Source organism: Triplophysa dalaica, chromosome 15, assembly GCF_015846415.1.
Source record: "Triplophysa dalaica isolate WHDGS20190420 chromosome 15, ASM1584641v1, whole genome shotgun sequence".
In the NCBI taxonomy this organism is placed as follows: domain Eukaryota; kingdom Metazoa; phylum Chordata; class Actinopteri; order Cypriniformes; family Nemacheilidae; genus Triplophysa; species Triplophysa dalaica.
The window spans coordinates 4,995,308-5,020,630 of NC_079556.1; the positions used below are offsets into that span (position 1 = coordinate 4,995,308).

Below are 25,323 nucleotides of genomic sequence, written 5' to 3' on the forward strand. Positions count from 1 at the left end.
TTTGCAGCTTTATAGTCTTGTGTTAAGGGCTGTTGAAGGAGACTCATCTCTAAGGTAGATTGTCCATCTATTAAAAAATAGGTTTCTTTGCTCTACATTGCCGCGACATAATAATTCAGAAAGTAAATTATCTCCTAACAAAAATGAAACATGCTGATGTGTCTTGGGTTTTACTCATGCGCAGTACATTGATGTAAGAGTTTTCAGACGTTTCAGTGTGTATGGGAAGCGTTTGGTAAACGCTTGGGAAACCAAAACTGAGTTTTCAAATGAAAACGCACTAGTGTAGCCAGGATCATAGTGAAGCAAGAGTTACAATCAGAGTATTTTAAAACATGAATCATGTTCACAGGAAAAAGGTTTAAAAAGGAAATTTTGATGATCAAAAATGAGTTTTAAAGGGGTCATATGACACGCCTAAAACAAATATTATCGTTTGTTTTAGATGTAATGGAATGTGTATTCACGATTTAAGGTTCAAAAACGCGGTATTTCCACATATCGTGCATGTTTATGTCTCCTCTTTTCCCTGCCTCGCAGATTTTTTACAAAGCTCATCGCTCTGAAAAGCAAGGTGTGCTATGATTGGCCAGATACCCAGTGTGTAGTGATTGGTTGAATCTGCAAGTGTGTGATGGAAAAGTAAAACACCTCTTACCATATTTGGAACAGCAGGTTCCAAAGCAATTGTACTAATAGGTACAGCCACCTTATTTGCGTATACATTTGGGCGGTCACACCACGAACTGACGTAGATTTGTGGGTGTGCTGTTACACGAGGCGTTTCAGCCAGGTCTGGGTGAGCATTCCCTTGTCGATAGAATGCATCTTTTCTTCTGACACTTTAATGTTTGCAATTTCATGAGTCGAATACGTGCATGACCACTTAAAACACACCAAAGACACAGAAAAACATGTATTCGCGCCATATGACCCCTTTAAGGGATCGACTGCAGGCAGATATTAAACATCAGAAATCTGTTAATATATCAGTGAAAATGCATTGATTTTCCTCAGTGACTTTCCTCTTTTAGATTATATTAATAGGCTTTTAATGAGCCTGTGCTCGGACAGTAAAGTGTCAAGTAACAGGAAATTGATATTGTTTATAGAGGACTTCCCTGCATACTCACTACATCTCTTGTGTTATAGTCAAGTGTACCACCGTTTTAGCTGACTGTCAGGTATTTTTACTGTATCTTTAAGCATTAAAAGCAAAGTGATGATGATATAAAAAGAAAGAGAGACAGACGTATTGACATTGTGAGTCCATATCCATTAACCTTGTTCTTCATCATTTCCACGCTCATCCTGTTTCCTTTCCCTGGAACAGTGTGCCTTTTTCCATCTTTCTCGCCATCATCTCTTCCTCCAAGTTATGAAATTCTTAACCTCATTTCTCTCTCCCCCTCTGTTGTTTCATTGGCGCGTCACCATGTTCTCTTCAGCATACTGAGATTCTGTCTGTGATCACGTCCTTCTGTGTTTTCGATTTAACAGGAAGAAAAGATGAGTTATCAGGCAAGAGATGGAGTGACTCACTGCCACAATACACTCTTGAGGGTGGAAGGCAGTTAGCATGTTATTGCACCGTTGACTGGGGTTTGGATTAATTAATTTCACTGTTGATGTCTCCGTGCACCTTTTAATGTCAGGTTATGGGAGAGTATTCAATCGTTTTACAGCAGCGATGAATCAACATCGCCTTGGATGATGGCTGGGGACAGGCATGTTAAGTTGCAGGCAGCACAAGACGTACATTTCTTTTCTAGTTCAGTGTTGTGTCAAATTCTAAGGCTGTCAAACTCCTACTCCACTGGACCCTAAGGCATGTTTGTTTTGCCTCATCAAAAATGCCTGTCACATTGCACCATGTCCTGACACAGGCACGAAACAACAGAGACAGAGGATAAATGGTACCTTTTCTATGTAAATGTTTGGCTCAAGCAGACGCAACTGTGACCGTCACGCCTGGTACCCCCGCCTGCTGTGAAATCTCATTCTTACGAAATTGTGCTTTTTATATAAATCTGCAATTAACATCAAATATCGCATTTTCACGGTAATTTTTAACTATTTTATGAGGTGGCTAATTCGTATTAATTTGTTAATTTCTAGTATGATTTGCTTTCGCACCTGTGACTTTAGGTTTGGGATACTTATATACATGTGGTTTTTTTTTCGTTTTTTTTTTTAATACATTTGCAAAGATTTCAAACAAACTACATTCACGTTGTCATTATGGGGTATTGTTTTAAGTGTTTTGAGGAAAATAATGAACTTAATCCTTTTGGAATAAGTCTGTAGCATAATAAAATGTGGAAAAAGTGGTTGTGAATACTTTCTGGATGCACTTCAAATGCTGATCAATAATGCTAATGCTAAACGAAGAAAAAAACGTTATGGTTAATAAAATATCACAAATCTGGTTGAAAGTTTGGAGACGTATAGCAAAGATTAAACATATTGACGGATACAAATGCTTGAATTTTTGTTGCACTTTGTTTACTGTTGTGTTTCCATTTACCTGCTTTGCGTGTCTGCACTACTGTTGTTAAAATAAGCACGTGTCTGCTGGACTTCCTTGGCAGCAGCAGCTAAGCAGCACGCACGAGGCGGGAAAGGGTTCAAATGAAGTGCTTTTGGAACTAGATAACGATATTTGAGGATATAGCTGCACAAGATCAATTTCATAAATGTTCCTGTAAGCGCATGTAATGTGGTTGTTGTGAAGACGCGTGACTCAATTTAAACAACTAAAATAGTCAAAAGTATTAAATTATTTATTAGGCTGGTCTGGATGGAATGAAGCAAAGGTCCGGATTCGGATTATATGCAGAAGCCAGTTGGATGACTACAATATACACAATTTCAAAGCACCAACATAACAAACGTTACTGCGCATGCTTGCCCAAAGATAACTTCCGTTACACATCTGAAACGAATAGAGTTGCTGCCGATTATTTCTCATAACAAGCTAAAGAAACCGTTTCTTGGCTAAACTTGCCTTTCCCATATTTCGACTTGAGACCGCAATACTGCAGTAATGTTCCATAAAGTTACAGGACCCACAAATTGTTTATTTAATAATCAATTATTCTCAATTAAGTGTTTATTTATTACTCAATTAACATAAAACAAAATTCAACAAATCACTTATTCAATACAATTGTTTTACAATTTACCTACCAGACCAATAAACAAACACAGACTGGAAGTTAACTTTGGGTCAGGCGCATGCGATATTATAGCACATTTCCTTATAGTTTGTACATAAAATTTTATAAATTATGCTATCAATGTTGTGTTACACTACCAAAAATTGGTGTTTATTTCAACAAAAATTTCTACATAAGCTATTAAAAAGTAATGTTTATTTGTTGCCTTATGTTATGTATAATTTATAATACACAAATTAATGTAATTCAATGGTTAAATTGTTAAAAGGGATGTCGAATTAGGATCAAGATATAAAACTATAAAGACATCTTTCAGCCAATGGTACAGTTTTGATAAGCTTTGAATTTCTCAAAAGAGCATTTAACACCATTGGGTTGAAATGTCGTTACCTCCAGCAATAACTGTTTCCAATGAGACGTGAAAGTGGTCCAAGGCACATTCAGGCTACATTCACTTTAGGATGTTTTTGCCTTATGTTTTGTCTCATGTCCCTACAGTAAACACAGTGTGTCTGCCTGTTCTTGTCACTGCTGCGTTGTAATGATATCTTCAGATGCGGGCAGAAGAAATCTATCCGTCTACTCAGATTGAATGCAATGATCAATGGAAGCTACAGGTGCGCATGATGTGTGGATCTTAAAATTTGCATGAATCGACTCATCGGGTCGACTCTTAATTTGCCTGCCGCTAACCTCAATGCTTTGCTGCTTTGCTTTTCCAAGACTTCACTGGGGGGATTTTGTCTATTGAAAAAAACATTTCAGGTCACAGGATTTTGTCTCTAGTATTGACGGGGTGTAAACTGGAGACGACTTGTGTTCTAAAGGCATGCGTGACTTTTCCAAAGTCTGCTTATTTAAAATATGCATTGATGTCAACAGGGCCAGATGTAATAGCATATACATTTTAGTTGAATCTCTCTTTTATTAATGATGTCAGAAGAGTTTGTGATTGACATCTCTCACACTATGATACCTTTATTGACAGGTGGGTTTGCTGTTCAGATTCAGATATATGAAATTTGGGGTGACTACAAAATAAACCAGCAACTTTTAAGCCATATTTATGTATTAACTCCGTTGAAAGGGCAACACATAAATTAACATTCAGCCCTTGAATTTAAACACCTATTGACAGTGACAACTATCGTGCCATGCAAGAAGTGTAAAAGGGCTTTTTCAATATTTGATTATGTTGCTTTGAGTGTCCCTTTCTCAACATCGCAATGAACGGCGTCCTATACATAACCGTGTGAGCCTCTAGATAGAGCTTGCGAAAGAAGGCCAAACAGACCGTGGAGGAGAGAGGCAGGGGAGTGCTTATTGCTTCAATTGATTGTACTAAAGTTTCATCACCTCTATAGACCTGCACTTTCTTCCTGTTTCCCTGTCTGTAGTGTAGAGGCATGTAAATATCCCCAAAGATTTGCCTGTCTGCCGTAATACCTCTTGTTCTACGATGTGGATTCCAGAATAACCTTAGGAAATCTCATCACCTTTTTTTTCCCCTATGTATATCTCGATTTGCGCTAGCTTAAGCCCCAGGTATACTTGACTTTCCATTTCCGCGTCCGTCTCGCACACAAATGCGTCCGCACAGGTTCTTGATCTTTCTCATCACGGATTAAGAGTGGACATCCGAGTTCGACACATGCGCAGTACAAATAAGTTTGTGTGCTCAAACAGACGCAAAATTACATCATGCAGGTGCACGGACACGGACGGATGGACCATAACTGCACCTTTTCTCTCGACCAGCTTGTTCCGGACTTTTTTATTCTATGTCTTTGGCACTTTTGTTGAACGACAGGTTTGCTTTGATTTATTGATAAAAGGTTAGAAGATGATAGTTAGATGGTATGGTATAATGCATTATATGCAGAAGGCCAGGATTATTTGTTTCATGAGCGAAAGCATGCCATGTTGAGTTGGTTGGAGTAATGCAAGATGTAATATTTGACAGATCATGTGATCTCAACATGGAAGCCCCCATGAGGGTCTTCGTGTTGTGTACACTATTATGTCTACTATCTATTTTTTTACATGCGAAGAGCAAAAAAGTAGTGTGCAATTTTCCAACAACTAAGATATTTTTCCATTAGGATGTTTTACATGCCAATTAAATAAATATTTTACCAAAAATTCTCTCATAATTCAATGTATCCAAGGCACATCGATACTTAACACCTTCAGACATTTGATTCATAACAAAACACAGCAACTAATCACAAGACAATGAGATGAGAATGAGGTCTGTTTACAATATTTACACAATGTAGGGATTGCTAAATAAACTCAAAATATTAATCTCTCACAGACTTATCGTTTCGCATCAGAAGACCCATTAAAGTCTTATCGATTAGTTGTATGATGGATGGAGTCAGGATGTTATTTAATATAAAAACTCTGATTTCGTTTAACTGAAGAAAAAAAGTCATATCTAGATGACACCAGAATTTGTCAATTGAGTTAGTCTTTAAGAATCTGTACTTTACTGATTCAAAAAAATCATGCGAGAAAAATCACTGTAAAAGAAATAAAAAGTAACAGTTGTAAAGTACAGTTGTACTTTAAAAGTAAAAGGTACAGATGCATTTTAATGATATTCACATAGCATGTACTCCATAAACATTCAGTAAGTGTCTGTGTGGCTCAAAATAATCACAGGGAGCGTATCTAGAAAATCACAAAAGCGTATTTGAATACTTTGAGGTCTGTTAATTTGTATGCTTTTGTGCTGCAGTCACGCATTGTGTGGCTTTACTAAACGTGCACGAAGGATTTGTTTCAAGGCCAGTAGATGGTCATAGTGTTTAATAAGCTGCAACGTTGTGTCATTAAACACTTCAGTTACGGCCTACAGCCCAGAGCAGATCATTTGTATTCTTTCCACCGGGTCCCTGCTTTCATACAGCGCTTGTTGAAAAGTAATAGTGCTTCTTTTCCTGTAACAATGAGTGGCCAAGGTCTTTGTTCCATAACTGCCATGGTTTAATAATGCTAACATGTTGAATATGTGGCTAATGCCTTGACAGAATTTCCTATATAATATAAAAAAAGCATACAGACATGTTTATTGTCGTTATAAATCTCTGCTGGCCCAGGAAGATGGATGATAACAATGATATCCGGTGGATAAGAGTGATGTCTCTGAATGCCTTGTTGTTATTCAGGACACACATGTAGACACAGGGGGACAGAGATTTTGGGCTAAAAATAGTCCAGATTCACACTTGCTTTTCATAAGGACATTTTTTCTGCTAATCACTCTTTCACGTTTGCAGCTCTCTCTCTCTTCTCTCCTTCCATTTGAACGTTTTATTGTAGAGGACAGCTGTTGTGTTAAATTAGTACTCCCATATGACGTTATAAAGCATGGTGTTATGTTTGTTTCATTACATTGTGCTGCAGGTCTATAATCTCGGCTTTCTTTCCACCTTCAGACCTCAGAGCTGTTAGCTCAAGTGCTGAGGTGCGTCATAGGTGGAGGTGCTTTGGTCTAGCGATTAAAGCTCAGCGCCGGTAACCGAAAGGTTGTTGGCTTGATCATCGCAAGAACCGAACCACAAGCAACCAGGAGTGTACTGTTGAAAAAGGCACTTAACCCTAGGTTACTCTGAAGAGGAATTTCCTGGTATAAGTTGGCAACAAACTTATACCAGGCATGCACAAAAAAAATTGCATTAACATACATGCATATAGTATTTAGGAAAAATACAGTATAAAATTCATCAATAAATATTTATTATGTATTTAAATGATATATAAAGAAAATATCTGCATGTATATATTTAAGGAATATTGTATGTGTATGTGTTTATGAATGCAAAATAAATATGCTTAGTACACAGACACATATTGTGTAAACACAAACTTTAATTCTGGATGCGATTAATCGCGATTAATCTTTAAAGCAATGTTTCACAGGCATAACTAAATTTCTCATGTTTTACTAACCCTCAAGGCATCCTGTCTGATTATGACTTTCGTCCTGAAGAATAATACTGTCGGAGTTATAATACCATGTATCAAAGCGGAAGAATGGGAGTGAATGGGGGGTCATTTTTTGATGCTCTAAAAAGTACACTCATCGATCGAAGAACGGCTCGACACAGCTCCGAGGTCTTAACACAGGTCATCTGAAGCAAATCGATGCGTTAGTTTAAGATAAATATCCATATTGAGAGCGCTATTGAAGTTAAATTACTATATTCCGTTATCCCTCGGCTGCACTTGAACCTGTGGCTTGTTTTTCTTCTGAAGAAAATGTATCTTCATTTAATTTTTTTTGGATGTATGTACTGCAAAACAATGCAAAAATATTAAGCGAGAAATATTTTGTGCAGTGTATAGGTCTTATTTGTCTCGTTTTAAAGGTACAATGGTCCAGTGAATTTAAACCAAAGCGAAATATCATGCGACAAATTTATTAAGCTTCTTACCCAGTGTGCGTTCAGTTAATATGTACATAAGTGTATATATGACAGTGTTTGGTGTAAAGCAGCAGGTGGGCGGTCGGATTCATTTTCTGCAGAATCGTATTTTTCCACCGCTGAGTCAGAACACCCACTGAAATCCCACCCACACGTGCTCTCATAGAAACAGACACACACAAACACACGCATGCAAGCGCAGACGCATGCAAACCCGCTATCTCCCGTACCCAAAAAATATGCAAAAAGAGAATGCGAGATGAATAGGGCCGCCCTTCAAGTCTGTCTGATCTCTGCCTTAATTCCTTAGCACGTGGTTCCACCCCCATAGATGAATATTATTTTAGCTCAGCATATTACATAAAACCTGTTTTATACAGCATATATATATTTTGACACATCCAATTGTTAGATTGAGGCTGGGGCAGGATTTACTGCAGTTCTCTACTGTGCAGGCAGCACCGAATGGTTTAAGTACTACTGTGATATATCACTGATGCAGCGGAAATAAGACAATATGCGAAAACAAAAAATAAAGGGATAAATTGAAAAAGAGTAACAATTGTTGATGGTTGTATCTCTGTTGGATTCTACTCCATTTTTCTCCAGTTACTGTAAGTGAGTGCTTGTGTTAAAGGGATAGTTCACTCCAAAATCAACATTTAGTCATTATTTTATTTACCATCATCATATCCTTCAATCCCTGTATGAGTTTTTCCTCTTTGGAAGATATTTTGAGAAAAATCTCAGTGGTTTTGAGTCCATACAATGGGGGTCAGTGTTGTTTGGTTAACGCCGTTCTTTAAAATATCTCCATTTATGTTCTGCAGAAGAAACAAAGTAATACAGGTCTAGAATAACAGTAAATGATTAAATATTTTTCGGGTAAACTATCCCTTTAACAGGGCACTGTAAATACAAAACGAGCAGAACAATATTACAGTGATGGTAATACCCTAGGATTTTGTTATGCATGTTACTGCAGTACTTTTTGTGGAACCTTAATATTTTCCTGGTTACAATTTAAAGAACACAAAGTGGAGAGTGCTGTTAGTAAAAGCTACACTGAAAGTGTGTGTGTGTGTGAGAGAGAGTGGGAGGGAGTTATACCGTACCCCCCTTTAAAGGGCATCCTCAAGCTGTGTGTGTGTGGGTGAAGCATTAGCTTACTAAATATGATTTATGCATAATGGAGACTGCTCTTCAGCTTTAAGAAGTATTTGACTAAAAACCGGTTTTAAATATCGTGTGCGTTTAGAAAGGGGAATGAGCACTTGTGTGTGCAAGGATGCGTCTGTGTGTGCGAACGAAAGGGTTGTGTGGCACGATCCTCCGTCGCATTGGAAAGATCAGGGTCACATAAACAGTCTGGTTTTATCTCGCAGGCAAGTTTAACACTGAATTAATATCCTCCTACCCGTTTGATATTGCGTGTTTGTTTGTTTTGCCCACATTTGTGTTTCTCTGACAGAACGTATGGCCTTTTTTATGATGTGTGAATGTAAGGCATGTGTTAGTCTTTAAGCCCCTGAGTGTGTGTTTGTGTGCAGGACTGGAACGGTGCTTGAAAGACTTCAAAGCCAGTAAATCAGTTGGAAACTTGAGGTGTGTGTGCGTGTATGCTCTCTCTCAACAGATTGTGTGCTCTCTTATGCTCAGGACCACATCATGTTCTCAGTGAATTACTGAACAGTCCTCTCTCTGATGTTGAATATTCAATTATGTTTAATGCCGGATTGAATATTCATGTGATTTTTCGGTGAAAGGGCGCTCATACCTTTGGTCTCCAGGCACATGCAGATGGAGGACGGAAGGCCAGATATAGTTTGTGTGTTGAAATTACTGAAGTGAAAGGCATTCGGGGCAAAATGTGATTTTTTTATATATGGTATTTATTTATAGCTAAATATTTAGCCTATGAAATGTTTATAGCTCTATATGGGTAGTTGACAAATAAACTGCACGTGTCCTAAGGTGTTACATGGCAAAAATAAATAAACTAGTATAATAACTAACTATGAAGATAAATCTCTCTACTGCTTTTTTATATTATAAATATCAATTATGATATTCTATATTATTTTGTTAAATCTTTTGCCTTTTTTGTATGTATTTTGTTTGTCTTTTTTTAGTTTTTATGGATGTTTTTATCATCCTTTTTCATTATGTAATCAATTTTATTTTATCTTCCTACAAAATCACGAAATGAAAATGACACAAAACATATTTTATGTCTGATCAAACATACTTGTGGCTCCTATTGTGTTGCTTTTTCCTTTCTCCAACCTGTCTTGTTTTCTCACACACACCTTAACACATCTATCTCCCTCTGTCTCTCTCCCCAGTCTGACATATGTATATGATGTCATCATCACCCTGGTTGCCTTGGAAACAGAAAGGGGAGGGGCAGCACAAAAAGGCAGGGAGTGAAGGATGAGGGGGAAACGAGCAGAGGAGATATAAAATTCATGTCATTCCAGCAATAACCTTGTCTCCTTCCAACCAATAACCCTCTCTTCTGACGTAAAGCATCATTGAAAGAGACGTATGTTCTCACGAGCAGTCTGAACCCCTGCTGTCAACTCCAGAGAGAGAGAGAGTGGGCCGTGATGTCACAGGGGGGTATCAGAGCGCAGGGTCACAGGGGTTAAGCGAGGAGGTTGTGTTTGAGTGTTCAGGGTGTCTGTCTTTGGTAATTAGGGAGTATGAAAGATTTTTGATGAGGCCACTTGTCTTGTAAGTGCACACTTGGCCTTAATGAATAAATATGCATTTATGTGCTCTGTTTCTTTCGCACTCAATCCACCAACGGATATTAATTTTTCTATCCCTTACTTATTTGCATTACTTTATAATGATGGAACAAACCCTAAACCTTACCCATATTAAGTATATATTTTAACAGATATTTTGTTGCATAAAAACACTGTATGTACACCCCATGCGCACGTACTGTAAGTGTTTCGTGTTATGAAATCTGCATGTATAAAGACCCCATTGAAAATTAAAGGCTTCATCTCAAGAGGTTTAAAGGTCCAGTATATGAAATTTAGTAGGATTTAGTGCTGAGGTTGCGAATTGCAACTGGCAATGTGTTTCGAAACACTTTATGGTGGCTGACACAGGATAAAGATGTTGTCTTCTTTTGGAGATAACATGTTCACGAAAGGCGCTCTGTAGAGCAGTTTTTTCTAGGGCTGGATTCAAAATATCGATAGGGCGATACATCGTCATGAGCTCCTGATACGTCTGCCTCCATATCGATTCTGCAGCACTTTTGAAATTTTTCAAATATTACACAAAACATTGTGTTACAATTATTAGCGGTATAAAGATCTGATCAGAGTTTATCCTCGATCCTTACAGATCGTCCCTCATGATTATATTTTCATGTGACCAGCGGGTGATCATGAAGAGCGCGGTCTCTCACCTTCTCTCTGCATCCATGAGCGCAGTAAGTTAAACATGAAAGCACATTCTCGTATCATTCACTTAAATAGTTGCGTTTAAGGCGAAGTGTAAAGTAAGTGTCGTGTAGGTTTTAATTCAACACAGTAGAAAGTGAAGAGGGAGGACCTGCTCAATGAATGTATTCATATTTATTTGTTAGACGTATATTCGATTTGTAAAACACATGCACACATATGATGTAGCCTAGAAAGCCTGGTTTAGAAACAAGGATCTCTGCATAAGGACTTTATCTTCTGCAACTTTATACTAATTTTCAAAGCTAATTTATGCATTTATTTGTCAGATTAACTGATAAGTAGTTACGAATGGCAGTTTTCTGCAAGTATATTTTGCTGTAAATCTGTTGTATGATAAATGTAATAAATATGACCCGATTGGGATACGCACATCGTGGCCTTGTATCGGGATGTCAATCGTATCGTAAAGTTTGTCCCTAGTTTAGAGCTACTGTAGAAACAACATGGCGAATTCCATGCAAGGGGGCATGCGGTGTATGTATATGGAAATAGCTCATTCTAAGGTAATAAAAACATAAAGCTTTCGTTATGTAAGGTCTTAATACACCTCTTAAGATATGTTATGTTTATTGTATTGCATTTCTGTCAATAGATCCTCCAAAAAATTACATATTGGACCTTTAAGCTTAAGAATACAAATGTGTTGCATTAAAGTGCCACCCAGTTTATTATGAGTATTTCTAATAATAATTTTCTCAATTGTCCTACAATGTTTTTTGGATTTTAACACCATGGTATTTGTTAGAGTTCAATGCTTTTGGCAACCTTAAAGCAAAATTCTGAATCAAGGAAGGATACCAGCACTTAACCATAACCCTGTTAAAACAGATTAAAGTCAGGTTGATCCGTAGACTTGTTTTGGATGCTTTGGATAATTTTGATTGGAAAACTAGCTTGACAACAAGACCACCTTAAGTTATTTTAAAACGTTTTAACCTCAGGCTTTAGTAATGTATTTAATTTCTACCCACTAAAATTCACTCAGGAAATGTCAGTATAAATTGCAATTTGCTTTCATCTTTAAATTTAGTCTGATTTGCCCTCATTCGACTGATCTATGTGTGGATGTGATGGTATTTGGTCTTTATTCAGTTAAGCATTTGATTTTTTCGGACGATTTATCTTTTGGGCTTTTGGATCTGTCGTGTGATTGGCTTGAGCTCGTATCTGTGGCGGCCCCAGATGTGGGATCCCTGGAGATGTACCGCCAGAGGACAGTCTGTTTTGAGTGAAATTTCTACGTAAATGTTTCAGATATTGTTTTGTTTGTGTTGCACGAGAACAGTCCAGGGCATCACAACAGCTTGGTTTCGTGTGATGCCTTGCCTTTTCTCTTAATTTCTCTTTAATTTAGGTTGTCTGAAAAAGAAATGAGATTTAATGCAGTAGTGTTTAGATTTTTATGTTAAAATACTTTATTTATTTCTTGGCTTAGTATGCAGTTTGCTGTGCTTGTTTAAGATTCGAAATGTTGCTGTGCTTGTTTGAGATTTCCCACACAGCCACAATAGCTCAACCAATGGTGTGAGTTTGAGGTAGGACTTCAAGTTTAACCGATGGCAGGTGCAGAAATGTTTATGAAAAAATCTTTAAAGGGACAGTCATCATTTACTCACATTTGACTTGTTCCAAATCTGTATTTCTTTGTTCTGATGAACACAGTGGAAGATATTTGGAAGAATGCTCCAAACAGTTCTTGGCCACCATTGACTACCATAGTGGGAAACAATGGTAGTCAAAAGTGTCACAGAATTGTTTGATGTCCTACATTCTTCAAAATCATCTTTTGCGTTTAACAGAACAAAAAAAGTATTTTTAATCCTGCTATGGTAGTCAATTCTGGCCAAGAACTATTTGGTTATAAGCATTGCATTATATAAGCATAAGCAAGCGTTACAAGTATTTTTTTTGTTCTGTTAAACGCAAAAGAATATATTGTGAACAATGTAGGACATCAAACAGTTCTGTGGCACTTTTGACTACCATTGTTTCCTACTATGGTAGTCAATGGTGGCCAAGAACTGTTTGGTTACAAGCATTCATCCAAATACCTTTCTCTTGTGTTCATCCAAACAAAGACATCAATACAGGTTTGGAACAATTAGAGAATGAGTAAAAACATAATTTTCATTTTTGGGTGAACTGTCCCTTTAATACAGACAAAAGAAATAGAAAACAGAATCCCACTTCTGTGCTTTGCCCTGTGAGAAAGACCTTAAAGAAGCTCGACTGAAATAACAATGAGCCTTCCCCTCACTTCAACATAGTGCTGATGGTTTCTACAAGAAGTCTTGGCCACAGATTGTCTGCAGCACAGTGCAGCTGATGCCAGTGATGCATTTGGGAGTTTTTTATCATCACACATCATTGCACTATACAACTGAAATGTCCTTATCTTTTCCCCCCTCTCTCTCTCTCTCTCTCTCTCTCTCTCTGTGTTCTGTCGAAAATGCTTCCATTACTGTCACAGAGTGTGAGATGAATGCTCAGATCCCTCATTACCTTAAATTAGCTCTTCACTGTTTGCCCACCAGTTCAGCCAGCATTTTAACCAGAGTATGTGCGAGTCTCTTGCCCCCAGAGTTTGTGCGCACACTGTAGGTGGCTGGTAACTGCCATCACAAACCATTTCCTCCCTGGATATTTAAAAGAAGCTATTTCAGGAGTCCCCCTAACAGTTTTCAATGGAATTGAACAGCATTTCCTGTTAAAATTCTCTCCAAAGGCATCACAGCCGGAAGAAGCGCACTCCTCCGTATCACTGGTGTAATTCTGAATGTTTACTGGGTCTCCCCTTGGGGCAGGAGCTCTCTCTCTGTGAACACACATACCAGCACATACACTTCGCACAAACCTCGCTCACACATCTCATAGGTACAAATGGTTGACATGATTTTGGTTTTAATGCTAGAATGATGTCACTCACTATATAGTCAGATGCATAGATCGTGAGTTCCCTGGTGACGCTTCACAGTGCTTGCCTTGTTAACTCAGACACTCCGAGCGTCTCTTAGAACAGTCTAAATGTCAGCAGATCAATGAGCGGGTGACGTGATGGGTGCTGTTCTGCCCCTGCTTTCTCTTCATCTAATAAATAGGGTTGTTATATTGAATGACATCATTTACTAAAGGCAGTTGATCCTTCAAACTCGCTTCCTGTGGGAACTTATCCCCGGTTTCTGTGGCCTCATGCTGTTCTGTGATTTGCTATTTGGTAAATCTGTTTGGTCCTCTGGGTTTGCATTATTTGAATGAAGTAATTCAATCTAGGATGCAAAGGGATTGAAAAGGGCGCACACATTACACTGACTACACTGAAAATGCGTGTACACAGAAGCGAAACAGATAGTAAGCTGAAGAAATATTTAAAGCTTTTTAAAATAACTACTAACACTAATAGTAATGTGTTATATTTTGTGTTAACGTGTGCGACTCTCCACACACAATAATGTTTTTTATTATGTCACATGGGCACTAAATCAAATTGTCTGCACCACTTATTGCAATTATACCGGACGCTGCAATTGGATTAAATGCATATGAAGAGCTCTTTTCCAAATGCATTATACGGCAAATTAAAAAAAATGAGTTTGTCATGCCATTTTGCTGTGTACTAAACCTATTCACTGCTCCATCAATGTTTCTTTCCAAAACGCTATAAGTGCCGAACCTGTTTTTAGCCAAAATGTGATATTTCCCCACGACCAATCAGAATTCGCTCATTAGTGGTATTTGTATGCGCTTTATCTTAAAATTATTTGTTGTATGTGGTGGAAAATATAGAAACATGAAATTGAAAATATTTATTTTATTTGACTATTTAGTTTGTTACTATTTATTTTATTTGGCTGTTATTTATTTCATGCATTTGCATTTATTTGATTTATATTAATTTATATTATGAGTCCCTGATGTCATATGTTTCAATTCCTCTTGTTCGTTTGTTTTTAAAAAGAAATAAACCAAAAATCTTTTTAAAAAAGGATGGATTTGTAGCGTTTTGAAAAAAAGAATTGTTGTTAAAAAAAAATTGTTGTTCAATATATGTTCAGACTGAGCCAACAGACCATTTTAGCAGGATAAATTGAATATTAACAAAATGTTCGAGTCTAGGTAAAAAAAAAAAATTTGGGAAAAGAGCTCTTCATATTTTCTTGTTAAGTCTAACATGTCACTGTCTTTCTCCGTCTCTTTCAGATGGAGGATGTTATTGCCAGAATGCAGGATGAGAAAAACGGCATACCTATTCGTACAGTGAAGAGTTTCCTGTCCAAGATTCCCAGTGTGTTTTCTGGTAATTCGACTACTTTGTTTTGTGTATGCTGCAGTTCCACGCTGGCACTGGAAAAGCAGAACTCTGCTGGAGCCAGTACCCCACAGCAAGCCCAAAGACCAGTACAATAAAACCTCAGCCAGAACTCTGAGTTCTGAGCCAGTTGATGTCCCGGCCTGTTGAGAGCCTGATCTCTATCAAAGGTCTCTGACCAGCGGAGTTCAGTTTAAGACACAATGCGTTGAATAGTGAGGAGAAGAGTTGACTTAATTCAGATTTCATCTACATATTCATAAATAAATGACGTAATTTTCATAAAAAAACACATATGGGACCCAGTCTGTGAAAACCATGGCAAAAGCAGTATAATGTAATTCTGAAATAACAAGCATCATTTCAAGCATTGAAACGAGAAATCATTTACTCACCCTCAAGTTGTTCCAAATCTGTTTAAATGTCTTAGTTCTGATGAACACAGAAAAAGATATTTGGAAGAATGCTTGTAACCAAACAGTTCTTGGCCACCATTGACTACCATAGTAAGAAAAAATCTTTGTAAATTTCTTTGTTCTGTTGATCACAAAAGAAGATATTGTATTTTGAAGAATGTAGGAAAGCTAACAGTTCTGGGATACTTTTGACTACCATTGTCATTTTTCCTACTTCGGTAGTCAACGGTGGCCAAGAACTGTTTGGTTAGAAGCATTCTTCCAAATATCTTTTTCTGTGTTCATCAGAACTAAGACATTTAAACAGATTTGGAATAACTTGAGGGCGAGTGAATGATGACAGAAATTTTATTTTAGGGTGAACTGTTCCTTTAATTTCGGTATAATTTCAATCTTTTACATGGCCTTTTTCATATCAAAGTTATATTTTCACAAAATGTTCTTTGCGTGATGTCGGGTGATTCTATGCATAAAACAGTAAATCTCGAAAATGACTTACTGGGTTTTGACATGCATGGTCACATATTTTTTAATTAAAAAATTAAATAAAAAATAACTTTAATAACTACAGATTTAATTTCACAGTTCTATATGTTCTATATGTTATCAATGAAAGGAAGGGTCAAAATAATTTTGTGGTTTTACGCAGCCTGGCACAGTTCGTAACTTTATTTTCCCTCTCCCATCCCTGCTTTACTGTTAACTCTTTACTCTCCTATAAACAATACTGTAAATGCAAAACAGCCCAAAAAGAGAACAATTACTATTCATTGTTGTTCAATGCATATTACATATTTCGGTTTCCATAATGAAGACATAAAAAAGAGAATAACATTTATTCTCTAACACAGACAGCAATCCATAATCTATGTTTGAAGATTGAAGATTAGGAAGTGAGAAATTCTCAAAAGAAGATTCTCTCCATCTTCTGACTGTGGTCCCCTGGAGGATTCATTAAAAGGCCAGCTTCAAGCGCTAACACCCCAGTCTCTCTCTCTCTCTTCCTGCTTTAAAAAGTCACTCTCTTGCTTCCGTTGTCTCCGGGGACACGCCCCTAAATGCTGATTGGCCGATGCAACAGTGGTTCTGTAACTGCTTCGTGTGTTCATGATTCGATTGGCCAAGACAGAATATGCTTGAAAGAAATTTCTCAGGAGAATATGTAACTGTTTATAAGTGATTATTTTGGGTTCGACCGGGGTGATGAAAAAGCACTAAACATTGAGTGCAAAATCTTCAAGAGCAAAAGCAAGACCATTTAATTTTGCAGTCGAGTCCATCCTATTAATTATCTTTCGTGAAAGGGTCATTAATACTTAAAAAACTCTGTGCTGCCTGACTGACATAATTGGTGCGGAGTCAACTTTTTCCTCCTAAAGAATTTTATATTTTACAGTGTGAGATTCAAGACCTCCTCTGTCAAATTGTATTTGGCAAGAATTTGAAATTAATGTGCAGGAATTAGTTTACTTTTGGTGGATTTACAGGAAGTAGGTCATGGTGTTGACTTGTCAGTTATTCCTTGAAAGCTGCAGAGAGAAGAGAGGGGGCTTTACGGGTGCAGAGGTGAAGATTGTGATATTCTGCTAATCCACAAAATACTCCGGTTGAGCTCTGCTGAGACTGAGATCCTTTTTGGAGCATCCCGTACTTCTGTACTACTTTTAACATAATTTATGCAGTTCTGACACTCAGTGAGGAAGAGAGATTAGTGTGAGAAAAACTTAAAACGTGAGAAAAGAAAATCGGGATAAAAAGTGAAGGACACAAGTTTCAAGGAAATGGTGGAAGAGGTGGATAAGGGTATAAAAAGTGTAAGAACAGAGGATAAGTGGAAAGCTAAAGAATAATGAATAAAAGAATGATCAAAATATGACATTGATAAATCTCTACGATCAAATCATTAGAAAGAAGTGACTCTTAATGCAGAAGGTATTGTGTCTTAGACAATAGAGCACTTTTGATTTTTTACCGATTGCACAAGTCTCTTGATAAAAGAGTTCTGCACAGATTATGGGTTTGTTTGGAAATGTTGTTATATGTGTTCAGTAGATACATCCCACTTAGTTCATCATGATGAATGTCTTAATAAAGTCCAACAGTATAATTTACATCAATCATTTAATATCACACACCCAGGAATTGTATGTCATGCGTTACCCACTATGGATCATAAGCTTTTCTTCATATTTTCTTTCTCCGCATGCGCAGGTTCAGATATTGTCCAGTGGCTTCTGAAGAATCTTGTGATCGAAGATCAAGGTGATGCATCTTTTTCATTAATGCTTTTCTGTGGTGGGTGAAGTTTGACAACTTAATGTTTTTGATGATTTCATATTGTCGCTGTCAGATATAATCATTGTATCTTAATTTTCATCGTGATTTTTTAAAAAAATTTCTTTAATTGGGGTTGAAGCTAAACTCTGTAGAACGTAGCCGATTGGGAATGGAATTGTCAATTCTAGGGCCCAGTGATTTCTTTAATGCAGAAAACGCAGACAGATTTTCTTTTTATTTGCTGTATAACTCAGAATGGCACAGAATCTGACAAATGTATTATTTCTGGACCTTAAACTAGCACTGAATATCTTACAATATTGAAGTTACGCTATGAGTAACGTTGGAAATATTCGGATGCAGTGTAGATATGTAATCTGCTTGTTTCTCGTGACTATGAGTGGCAGATTGCGTGTATTGGTCGCAAACACATGAACATTTAGTATTTCACTGTGTCATTTGAGTAAAGCTACTGTCAAACACCCTTTGCGGCAAACCGTCAAAGTATGAGTCTGGTTAACTTGAACAAGTTATAACACACACACATTTCACCATACCGTCCAGCTTGATTTTTTTATATAAAAAAAAATGTGGACCATAATATACTGTGGACCACCGATTATATCATTTACTTTAGTAAATTGAAGTAAAAAATTGTACTTATTGCAAAAAAATATTTTATTCCACAACAGAAGTGAAATTTAGGTAGACCTTAAAACAAAACAAAAATACTTGAGATAAGATAACTTTCTGTAAGATTTAGATAAATATAAACAGATAAGATAAAATTCTTGTATGATTCAAAGTATCTGTTCAAAGTTTCTTCTGTAGGTAGGTACTGTGGGTAAGACAATACTCTAGTATACTTAAGTATTTGTGGGAAAATATTTCTATTGTATAGCAAAAGATGAATAACACAAAATCAATGTGTTTTGGGGAAAAAATATAACGGATTTCATAGGGCCCTACAATTCCTTCCTTAGGTTACGTTTTGCACAACAATGATCAGCTTACTTACATGTATTTCTGTAATAATGGACATTTGTCAGATTAATTGTCCACATCTCTTTTACTGACCTCTCAGATGCTGAAATCCCTGTGAAACTCACTAACATCCCTGTAGACAAAAAAACAGCTTTGCACAATCTTCCGTGCTGGTTTAAACCTGTTAATGCTGATATGGAAGTGATAATAGGATGAAAATCTTTGGCATTTGATTCAACTGAGTAAGATATATACTGTATGCCCCATATTTCATGTCCACACCGAGATATTTGACAGGTGTTTGTGTGAGTTAAGGGGAAAGAACAAATATATAAGAGCACCGAATCTCTATACTCAATAGACCATATCGGGAATCTTGGAGAGATAATAAATAAGAACTTCCCTTTACTTTCCAGTATTCACTCTGTATCTTTCTGTCAATTGTTTTGCTCCTTTACATTGCTTATTATTTTGCTTTATCTCGTGAAACCCCTGATGGGAAACTTACCAAAACAATAACCGCTGAAATGCACAGTGAACCTCTGAAAGCAAAGGCATATTAATATGTAACCAACACAGACACAAATTCTAACATGCACACATGCAGCAAACACTGTATTGTTAAAGTTTAATAAACGATAGTTTATTGATGTTTAACTCTGGGATGGCTTCTACTGCAGAGGTGCTTGTGGTTGAGCGTGTTATAAGAGAAACATTTATTTCAGAACTTCCACTTCTTTTAAAACACTTCCTCTATTGTCTTATATACACAAAAAACACATGAGCAGTTCAGTGTGTGTTATTTTAGCAATGAAGTCTTTATGTAAATTAGTTTCAATAAAGATTGCATTAATAGAATTGCCTGATGCAATAACAATGTGCTGTTATTCTTTATGTAAAGCAGGTGGTAAACAGTTTTTATTTAAAATGTGTTCCGGTACTTCTTTTGGTAAAGCATTGCGCCAGTAGCGCAAAGATTGTGGGTTTGAGTCTCAGGAAATACACTTACTGATAAAGATGTATACACCAAATGGGTAAATGTAATAGAAAAAATGACATTCTGGTGTTCATGAAGTAATTTTGAAAATGTTATGATTATATCCACACTTGCAGTATTGACTCTGCTTTCTGTGTTTGTGAAAAATCCAGTTCAGACACCTGAGTGCAGTTGTGAAGAGATGCTATAGTCCCTGAAAAGTATTATATGTCAGCTCACTTTAAACTGCTGCATCCTCCATAACTCCTTACAGAGAAGTAATGCATGCAAATTGCATTTAGGGCACATTTTACCAGCCAGTTTGAGCAGTTTCTTGATTTACATAATTCCTTTAGTGAATTGAGCACAACACAGAACGCACAAATACACAACATTATCAATTAATTCTTAGTTAGTACCCCACTGAAATACTAAGAGAGAAATACAATCCAAAATTTCTCTTTCTGTAGCAGTACCAGTCTAACTTATGTTTTTAACTTAAGTTCCCAGTAATGGTTCATGCTTCGGCAATTTTGTCTAAATGTCATGCATTTACCATTTACAGAACATCTACTTAAAAAGCTGCATTTTTTAATTTTTGCATTTGCTTCAAACATAAAATTGCAAATGACTTACTTGTGACTTAAAGGTCCAATGTATGAATGTGTAAAAAAGGTAGCGAATTGTAACCAACTGCTCACTTCACCCCTCCCTTTCGAAGCACAAGATGTTGTCAGGCTTTTGCTTCTTTCCCGAAAGAGATAACGTATTAAAGAAATGCGGTCTGTAGAGCAGTTTGTCCATTGAGGGCTACTGTAGAAACAACATGGGGAATGCCATGTAAGGGGACCCGTGGTGTATGAAGGAAAAAGGCGTCTGATAAATGTAAATATAGTAACATAACTCTTCATTATGTAAGGTCTTTATACACCTCTGAAGACATAGTTATGTATATTATATTGCATTTCTGTCAACACATCCGGCAATAAATCATATCTAACATTTTTAATTATAAGTCTTTATTAAAAGCTTACCATTGCAAATCAAGTTTTGAAGTTTTTTACATATTTACTAAAGAATTTTTGTTTATAACCAGATATCAGCTTTAAAGCAGCCCTAACACACTGGGTTTCTGCCAATCTCATATTAATCTTGAGTACCTATAGAGTAATATTGCATAAGTAGTATCATCGAAGACTATTTAGTTTCATCACATTTATAAAAGATAGATAAAGCTGTACGATTACGTCCGAAATCACATGGTGCATGCTGTGGGAGGGGTAGGCTGAACTAATGCACATTGTCAACAAAACACAGACATCAGTTTCACTCATCATCACTCAATCATGTGCGGCATCTTTTAGCGCTGGGACTGCTCCAAATATATCAGTTTCAAACGATCTCCAAATCCTGTGTTATATCCGACGTTTATATAACATTCATCAACCAAATGCAGTGAACAAACAAACACCTGAACTTCGCAAACATATGCTCTCTCTCTCTCTCTCTCTCTCTCTCTCCTGCACACAAGTGAAAGTAACGGCTGCGCATGCTACTTCTACTGCTCCCCATACTGCCACACCTTTTCCGCGAGAATTGTCCAATAAGGGACTAAGAAAAATTGTTACAAAACAGTTTTATATTTTCGAAAAAAACTTTCCGAAACCTGTACGATTGCTGGGGGAGTTTATTGAGCACAGAAATACTACATTATAAGCCCACCTTTTTTTTTGACAAGTTGACCATGTTAAGCATGAAAAGACAGCACGTTTAACATTGTAAAGATGTCAGAATGCATGACACGTCGTTGAAGCAGCCCTTTAAGTCAAAAGCAGCATAGTAATTCTGACAGAGTTCCCATATGCTTGGATCCCTGATTAACACTGAAGTTTCTTTTTTTAGTCGAGGCTCTTCATCTGGGCACACTGATGGCGGCTCACGGCTATTTCTTCCCCATCTCTGACCATGTGCTCACACTTAAAGATGACGGCACATTCTACAGATTCCAGGTCAGTCACTTTGCTGGTCTGAGAGATAAAATGGAGAGAAATCCTTTTTACATTAAAATAGAAATAGAAAAATGTGGTGATAAGAATCATTTTATAATGTAAATAAATCATATTTTGCCAAATATTCTTTACTAACAGCCATAAAATGAAACAGTTTTCTGCATAAAACATGGTTGCACATTTCACTGCACAACGGATAATGTAGTACATATTTCTCTCTTTTATTAGACGCCATACTTCTGGCCTTCAAACTGCTGGGAGCCTGAGAATACAGACTACGGTTAGTCTTTCTGCGAGATCTGTTATCTAAAAAAGTGTAGGGAAGGTACGCCTATGAATTACAATATACATGCAGAATTGCAGTATGGGATCTTAGTAACATGTCTGTGTGGATATGGCTATCAGCAATGTTTCGCCGCTTATGTTGCGTAATGGAGAGGTTCAGAGATGACGTATATTTGAAGGCTAACCCGGAAGTAAGCGCCACAATGGTTCCCTTGCCCAAAAGCCTATGCATTTTTGGAAGATCTCAAAAAATAAGCTCTGTGATTAACAAAGGTTAATGTTGTTAACACGACAATCTTTACAAACTAACACAACATTTGTTAGTTTTGAAGCCGCAATACAATCGGCTATTACAATCAGCAATCGATGCTATTAAAAATGTGTTCCTGGTAAGTAGTTACAGCATCCTAATAACTCTACATCTATCTTTTATAAGATTTGTGCCCATGTTGCATTATTTGTGAGCGTTATATGCGCGATGACTTCTAACGTCCCCGACAAAGGAAGTGGTCGCTTTTAGCAACTTGTTCGCAACCGCCGTTTTAAAGAAACAATAAGACTTTAAAAAAATCACAAGCGGGTTATAACTGGTGTGTTTTATGTCATAGAACAAACTGTGAAAATATTTTGAGGTTTGTTTTCCGCAAACCTTATTTCGGGCGATTTTCCAAAAAACCCATTCAAAAAACCCTCAGACTTTGGAGCGATGGAACTGGAAGTCCAAAAATGCCAACTTGCTTCCGGGGTTTGCATACATCATCTCTGCGGCTCCCTATTTTATATCCAACTGCATAAAAATGTGTAGATGCTAATTATAATGGTGTGTATGAGTGTGGGTGTTTATTTCGAGTTACTAGGCATAATAGGCAAATTACGCTTCCGAATTCAGCAGTCAGAACAAAGCAAGACTCTGATGTGATGCAACGCAAGCAGTGTGAATACCGTATGTTAAAAGTGTGCTATATTTTTAGTATAAGCAGTATAGAAGTGCCGAGGGCTAAAGTGTGTACTCCTGTAAGTGTTGGTGGTGTTATTCACAACGCTCCGCTCATCTCTGCAGCTGTGTACTTGTGCAAAAGAACAATGCAGAACAAAGCTCGCCTGGAACTCGCTGATTACGAAGCTGTAAGTAATCTCCTCTTTTCTTCTCTCTCTTGATCTCTCTTCTCTCTCTGTCTCTCTCTTCCGGTTTTTTCTTAATTGTAACACTGCAGGTCTCAGGCTTTGTACTTCAGAAGTAATGACAATGTTTTAAAAGAAAGTAGGTCTGATCCAAGTTTGACTTTATATGAAGGGCTTTGTTTGCATGATCCAGGTAAATTCTCCAGTAGGCCTGCTGAGGTAAATTCATTAGACTAGACAAGATGTTTTTGTTATAAACAGCTTGGAATTTGCTTAATTACGTATTTTTTCCCTTTTCCAGGAGAGTTTAGCACGATTACAGCGGGCCTTCGCCAGGAAATGGGAGTTTATATTTATGCAAGCAGAGGCTCAGGCCAAGTGAGTGTCTTTCCAAAGCAATGCTAGTCTCATCTCTCATCTCTGACTCCTTACATATAGCAAATGCTTCATTTCTCATATATTTAATGGTGTTTGATCAAGTTTTAGGGTGTTTCATTCAGTTTTATTGTCTTGTTCTCAGATACTTACTAATATAAACTGTAAAGTGAAATCACTTGGCTTATACTGAACTCATCTAATGAGTCATTTCTGCTGCTCTTCCAAGATTTCTTCTTTGGTTTCCAATTTCTCGCAGCACTGTTGTGCCAAGAAACTAGGCAACTATAACTTGTTTTTTCTTTTTCAAGTTTTGGGATGTTTTAATTTCTTTGGTTTTGTGTTCTGTGTGTACAGAGTCGATAAGAAGAGAGACAAAATTGAAAGGAAAATACTGGACAGTCAGGAAAGAGCTTTCTGGGATGTGCACAGACCGGTGGTGAGTGACTGTCTATGTGTCTGTGTTCATGATTGTTTTAAAATAAGAAACAAAACCGCCATTCTGTTCTATTAAGAATAATTCTTTGTTGCTCAGGAGTGTTTGAAGTGTTTCCTAAGAGATGGCATTTCTAAAGCCTCTCGAGTTCAAAGAATCACCTCTGTGCTGTCTTTCAGAACTGCTGGGTAGCTATAAAACAACAAAATGCATTGTTGTTGTACAGTGCATTGCATAGCATAGCGTTTCACCAGATTTACATATAAAATTGAAATATGCATTAATGACCTTAAAGAGGGGGGGCACGGTGGCTTAGTGGTTAGCACGTTCGCCTCACACCTCCAAGGTTGGGGGTTCCATTCCCGCTTCCTACTTGTGTGTGTGGAGTTTGCATGTTCTCCCCGTGCCTCGGGGGTTTCCTCCGGGTACTCCGGTTTCCTCCCCTGGTCCAAAGACATGCATGGTAGGTTGATTGGCATCTCTGGAAAAATTGTCCGTAGGGTGTGAGTGCGTGAGTGAATGAGTGAATGTGTGCCCTGCGATGGGTTGGCACTCCATCCAGGGTGTATCCTGCCTTGATGCCTGATGACTCCTGAGATAGGCGCAGGCTCCCCGTGACCCCGAGGTAGTTCGGATAAGCGGTAGAAAATGGATGGATGGATGGACCTTAAAGAGACCTCTACATGATCTGTCCCTTCAATTTGGTTTTATTGATGTGACATGTTCTATCGTAATACTTTTTAATACAACCAGGTTTTGTTTTCGGATAAAGCATGTTTAGGTTGCCTATTCGAAAATTTTGACTATAGATTTTTTGAAAATATCTATCATGGTTGTACTACAATACAGTAAGTGTTTAAGACACTGCTACTAAGTGTTTATGGGAGTGAGGGAACTGACTTAATTTTATTATACATATAAATGTGATAGCTATAGCGGTTTCATCTTAACAACATAAACAAACGTTACTGCGCATGTGCAGCTTTTGTGACCCCAACTGAACTTCCGGTACACATTCATAGACAACAGAGTGCCTT

General features: G+C 37.3%; 1 protein-coding gene across 2 annotated transcripts in view; it reads left to right on the plus strand.

Moving 5' to 3' along the window:
- rgs7a (regulator of G protein signaling 7a) overlaps positions 1 to 25,323 on the plus strand; it is a 42,349-nt gene that overhangs the window by 10,515 nt on the left and 6,511 nt on the right. For both annotated transcript variants that reach the window (XR_008909095.1, XM_056767274.1), the window contains exons 3-9: positions 15,298 to 15,394; positions 18,034 to 18,084; positions 21,962 to 22,068; positions 22,297 to 22,348; positions 23,414 to 23,478; positions 23,777 to 23,853; positions 24,208 to 24,289. Coding sequence is in view for 1 of the 2 variants with exons in the window: in XM_056767274.1 (XP_056623252.1) it covers positions 15,298 to 15,394; positions 18,034 to 18,084; positions 21,962 to 22,068; positions 22,297 to 22,348; positions 23,414 to 23,478; positions 23,777 to 23,853; positions 24,208 to 24,289 (531 nt within the window). In the remaining variant the exon portion in view is untranslated. The remainder of the gene's footprint in view (positions 1 to 15,297; positions 15,395 to 18,033; positions 18,085 to 21,961; positions 22,069 to 22,296; positions 22,349 to 23,413; positions 23,479 to 23,776; positions 23,854 to 24,207; positions 24,290 to 25,323) is intronic.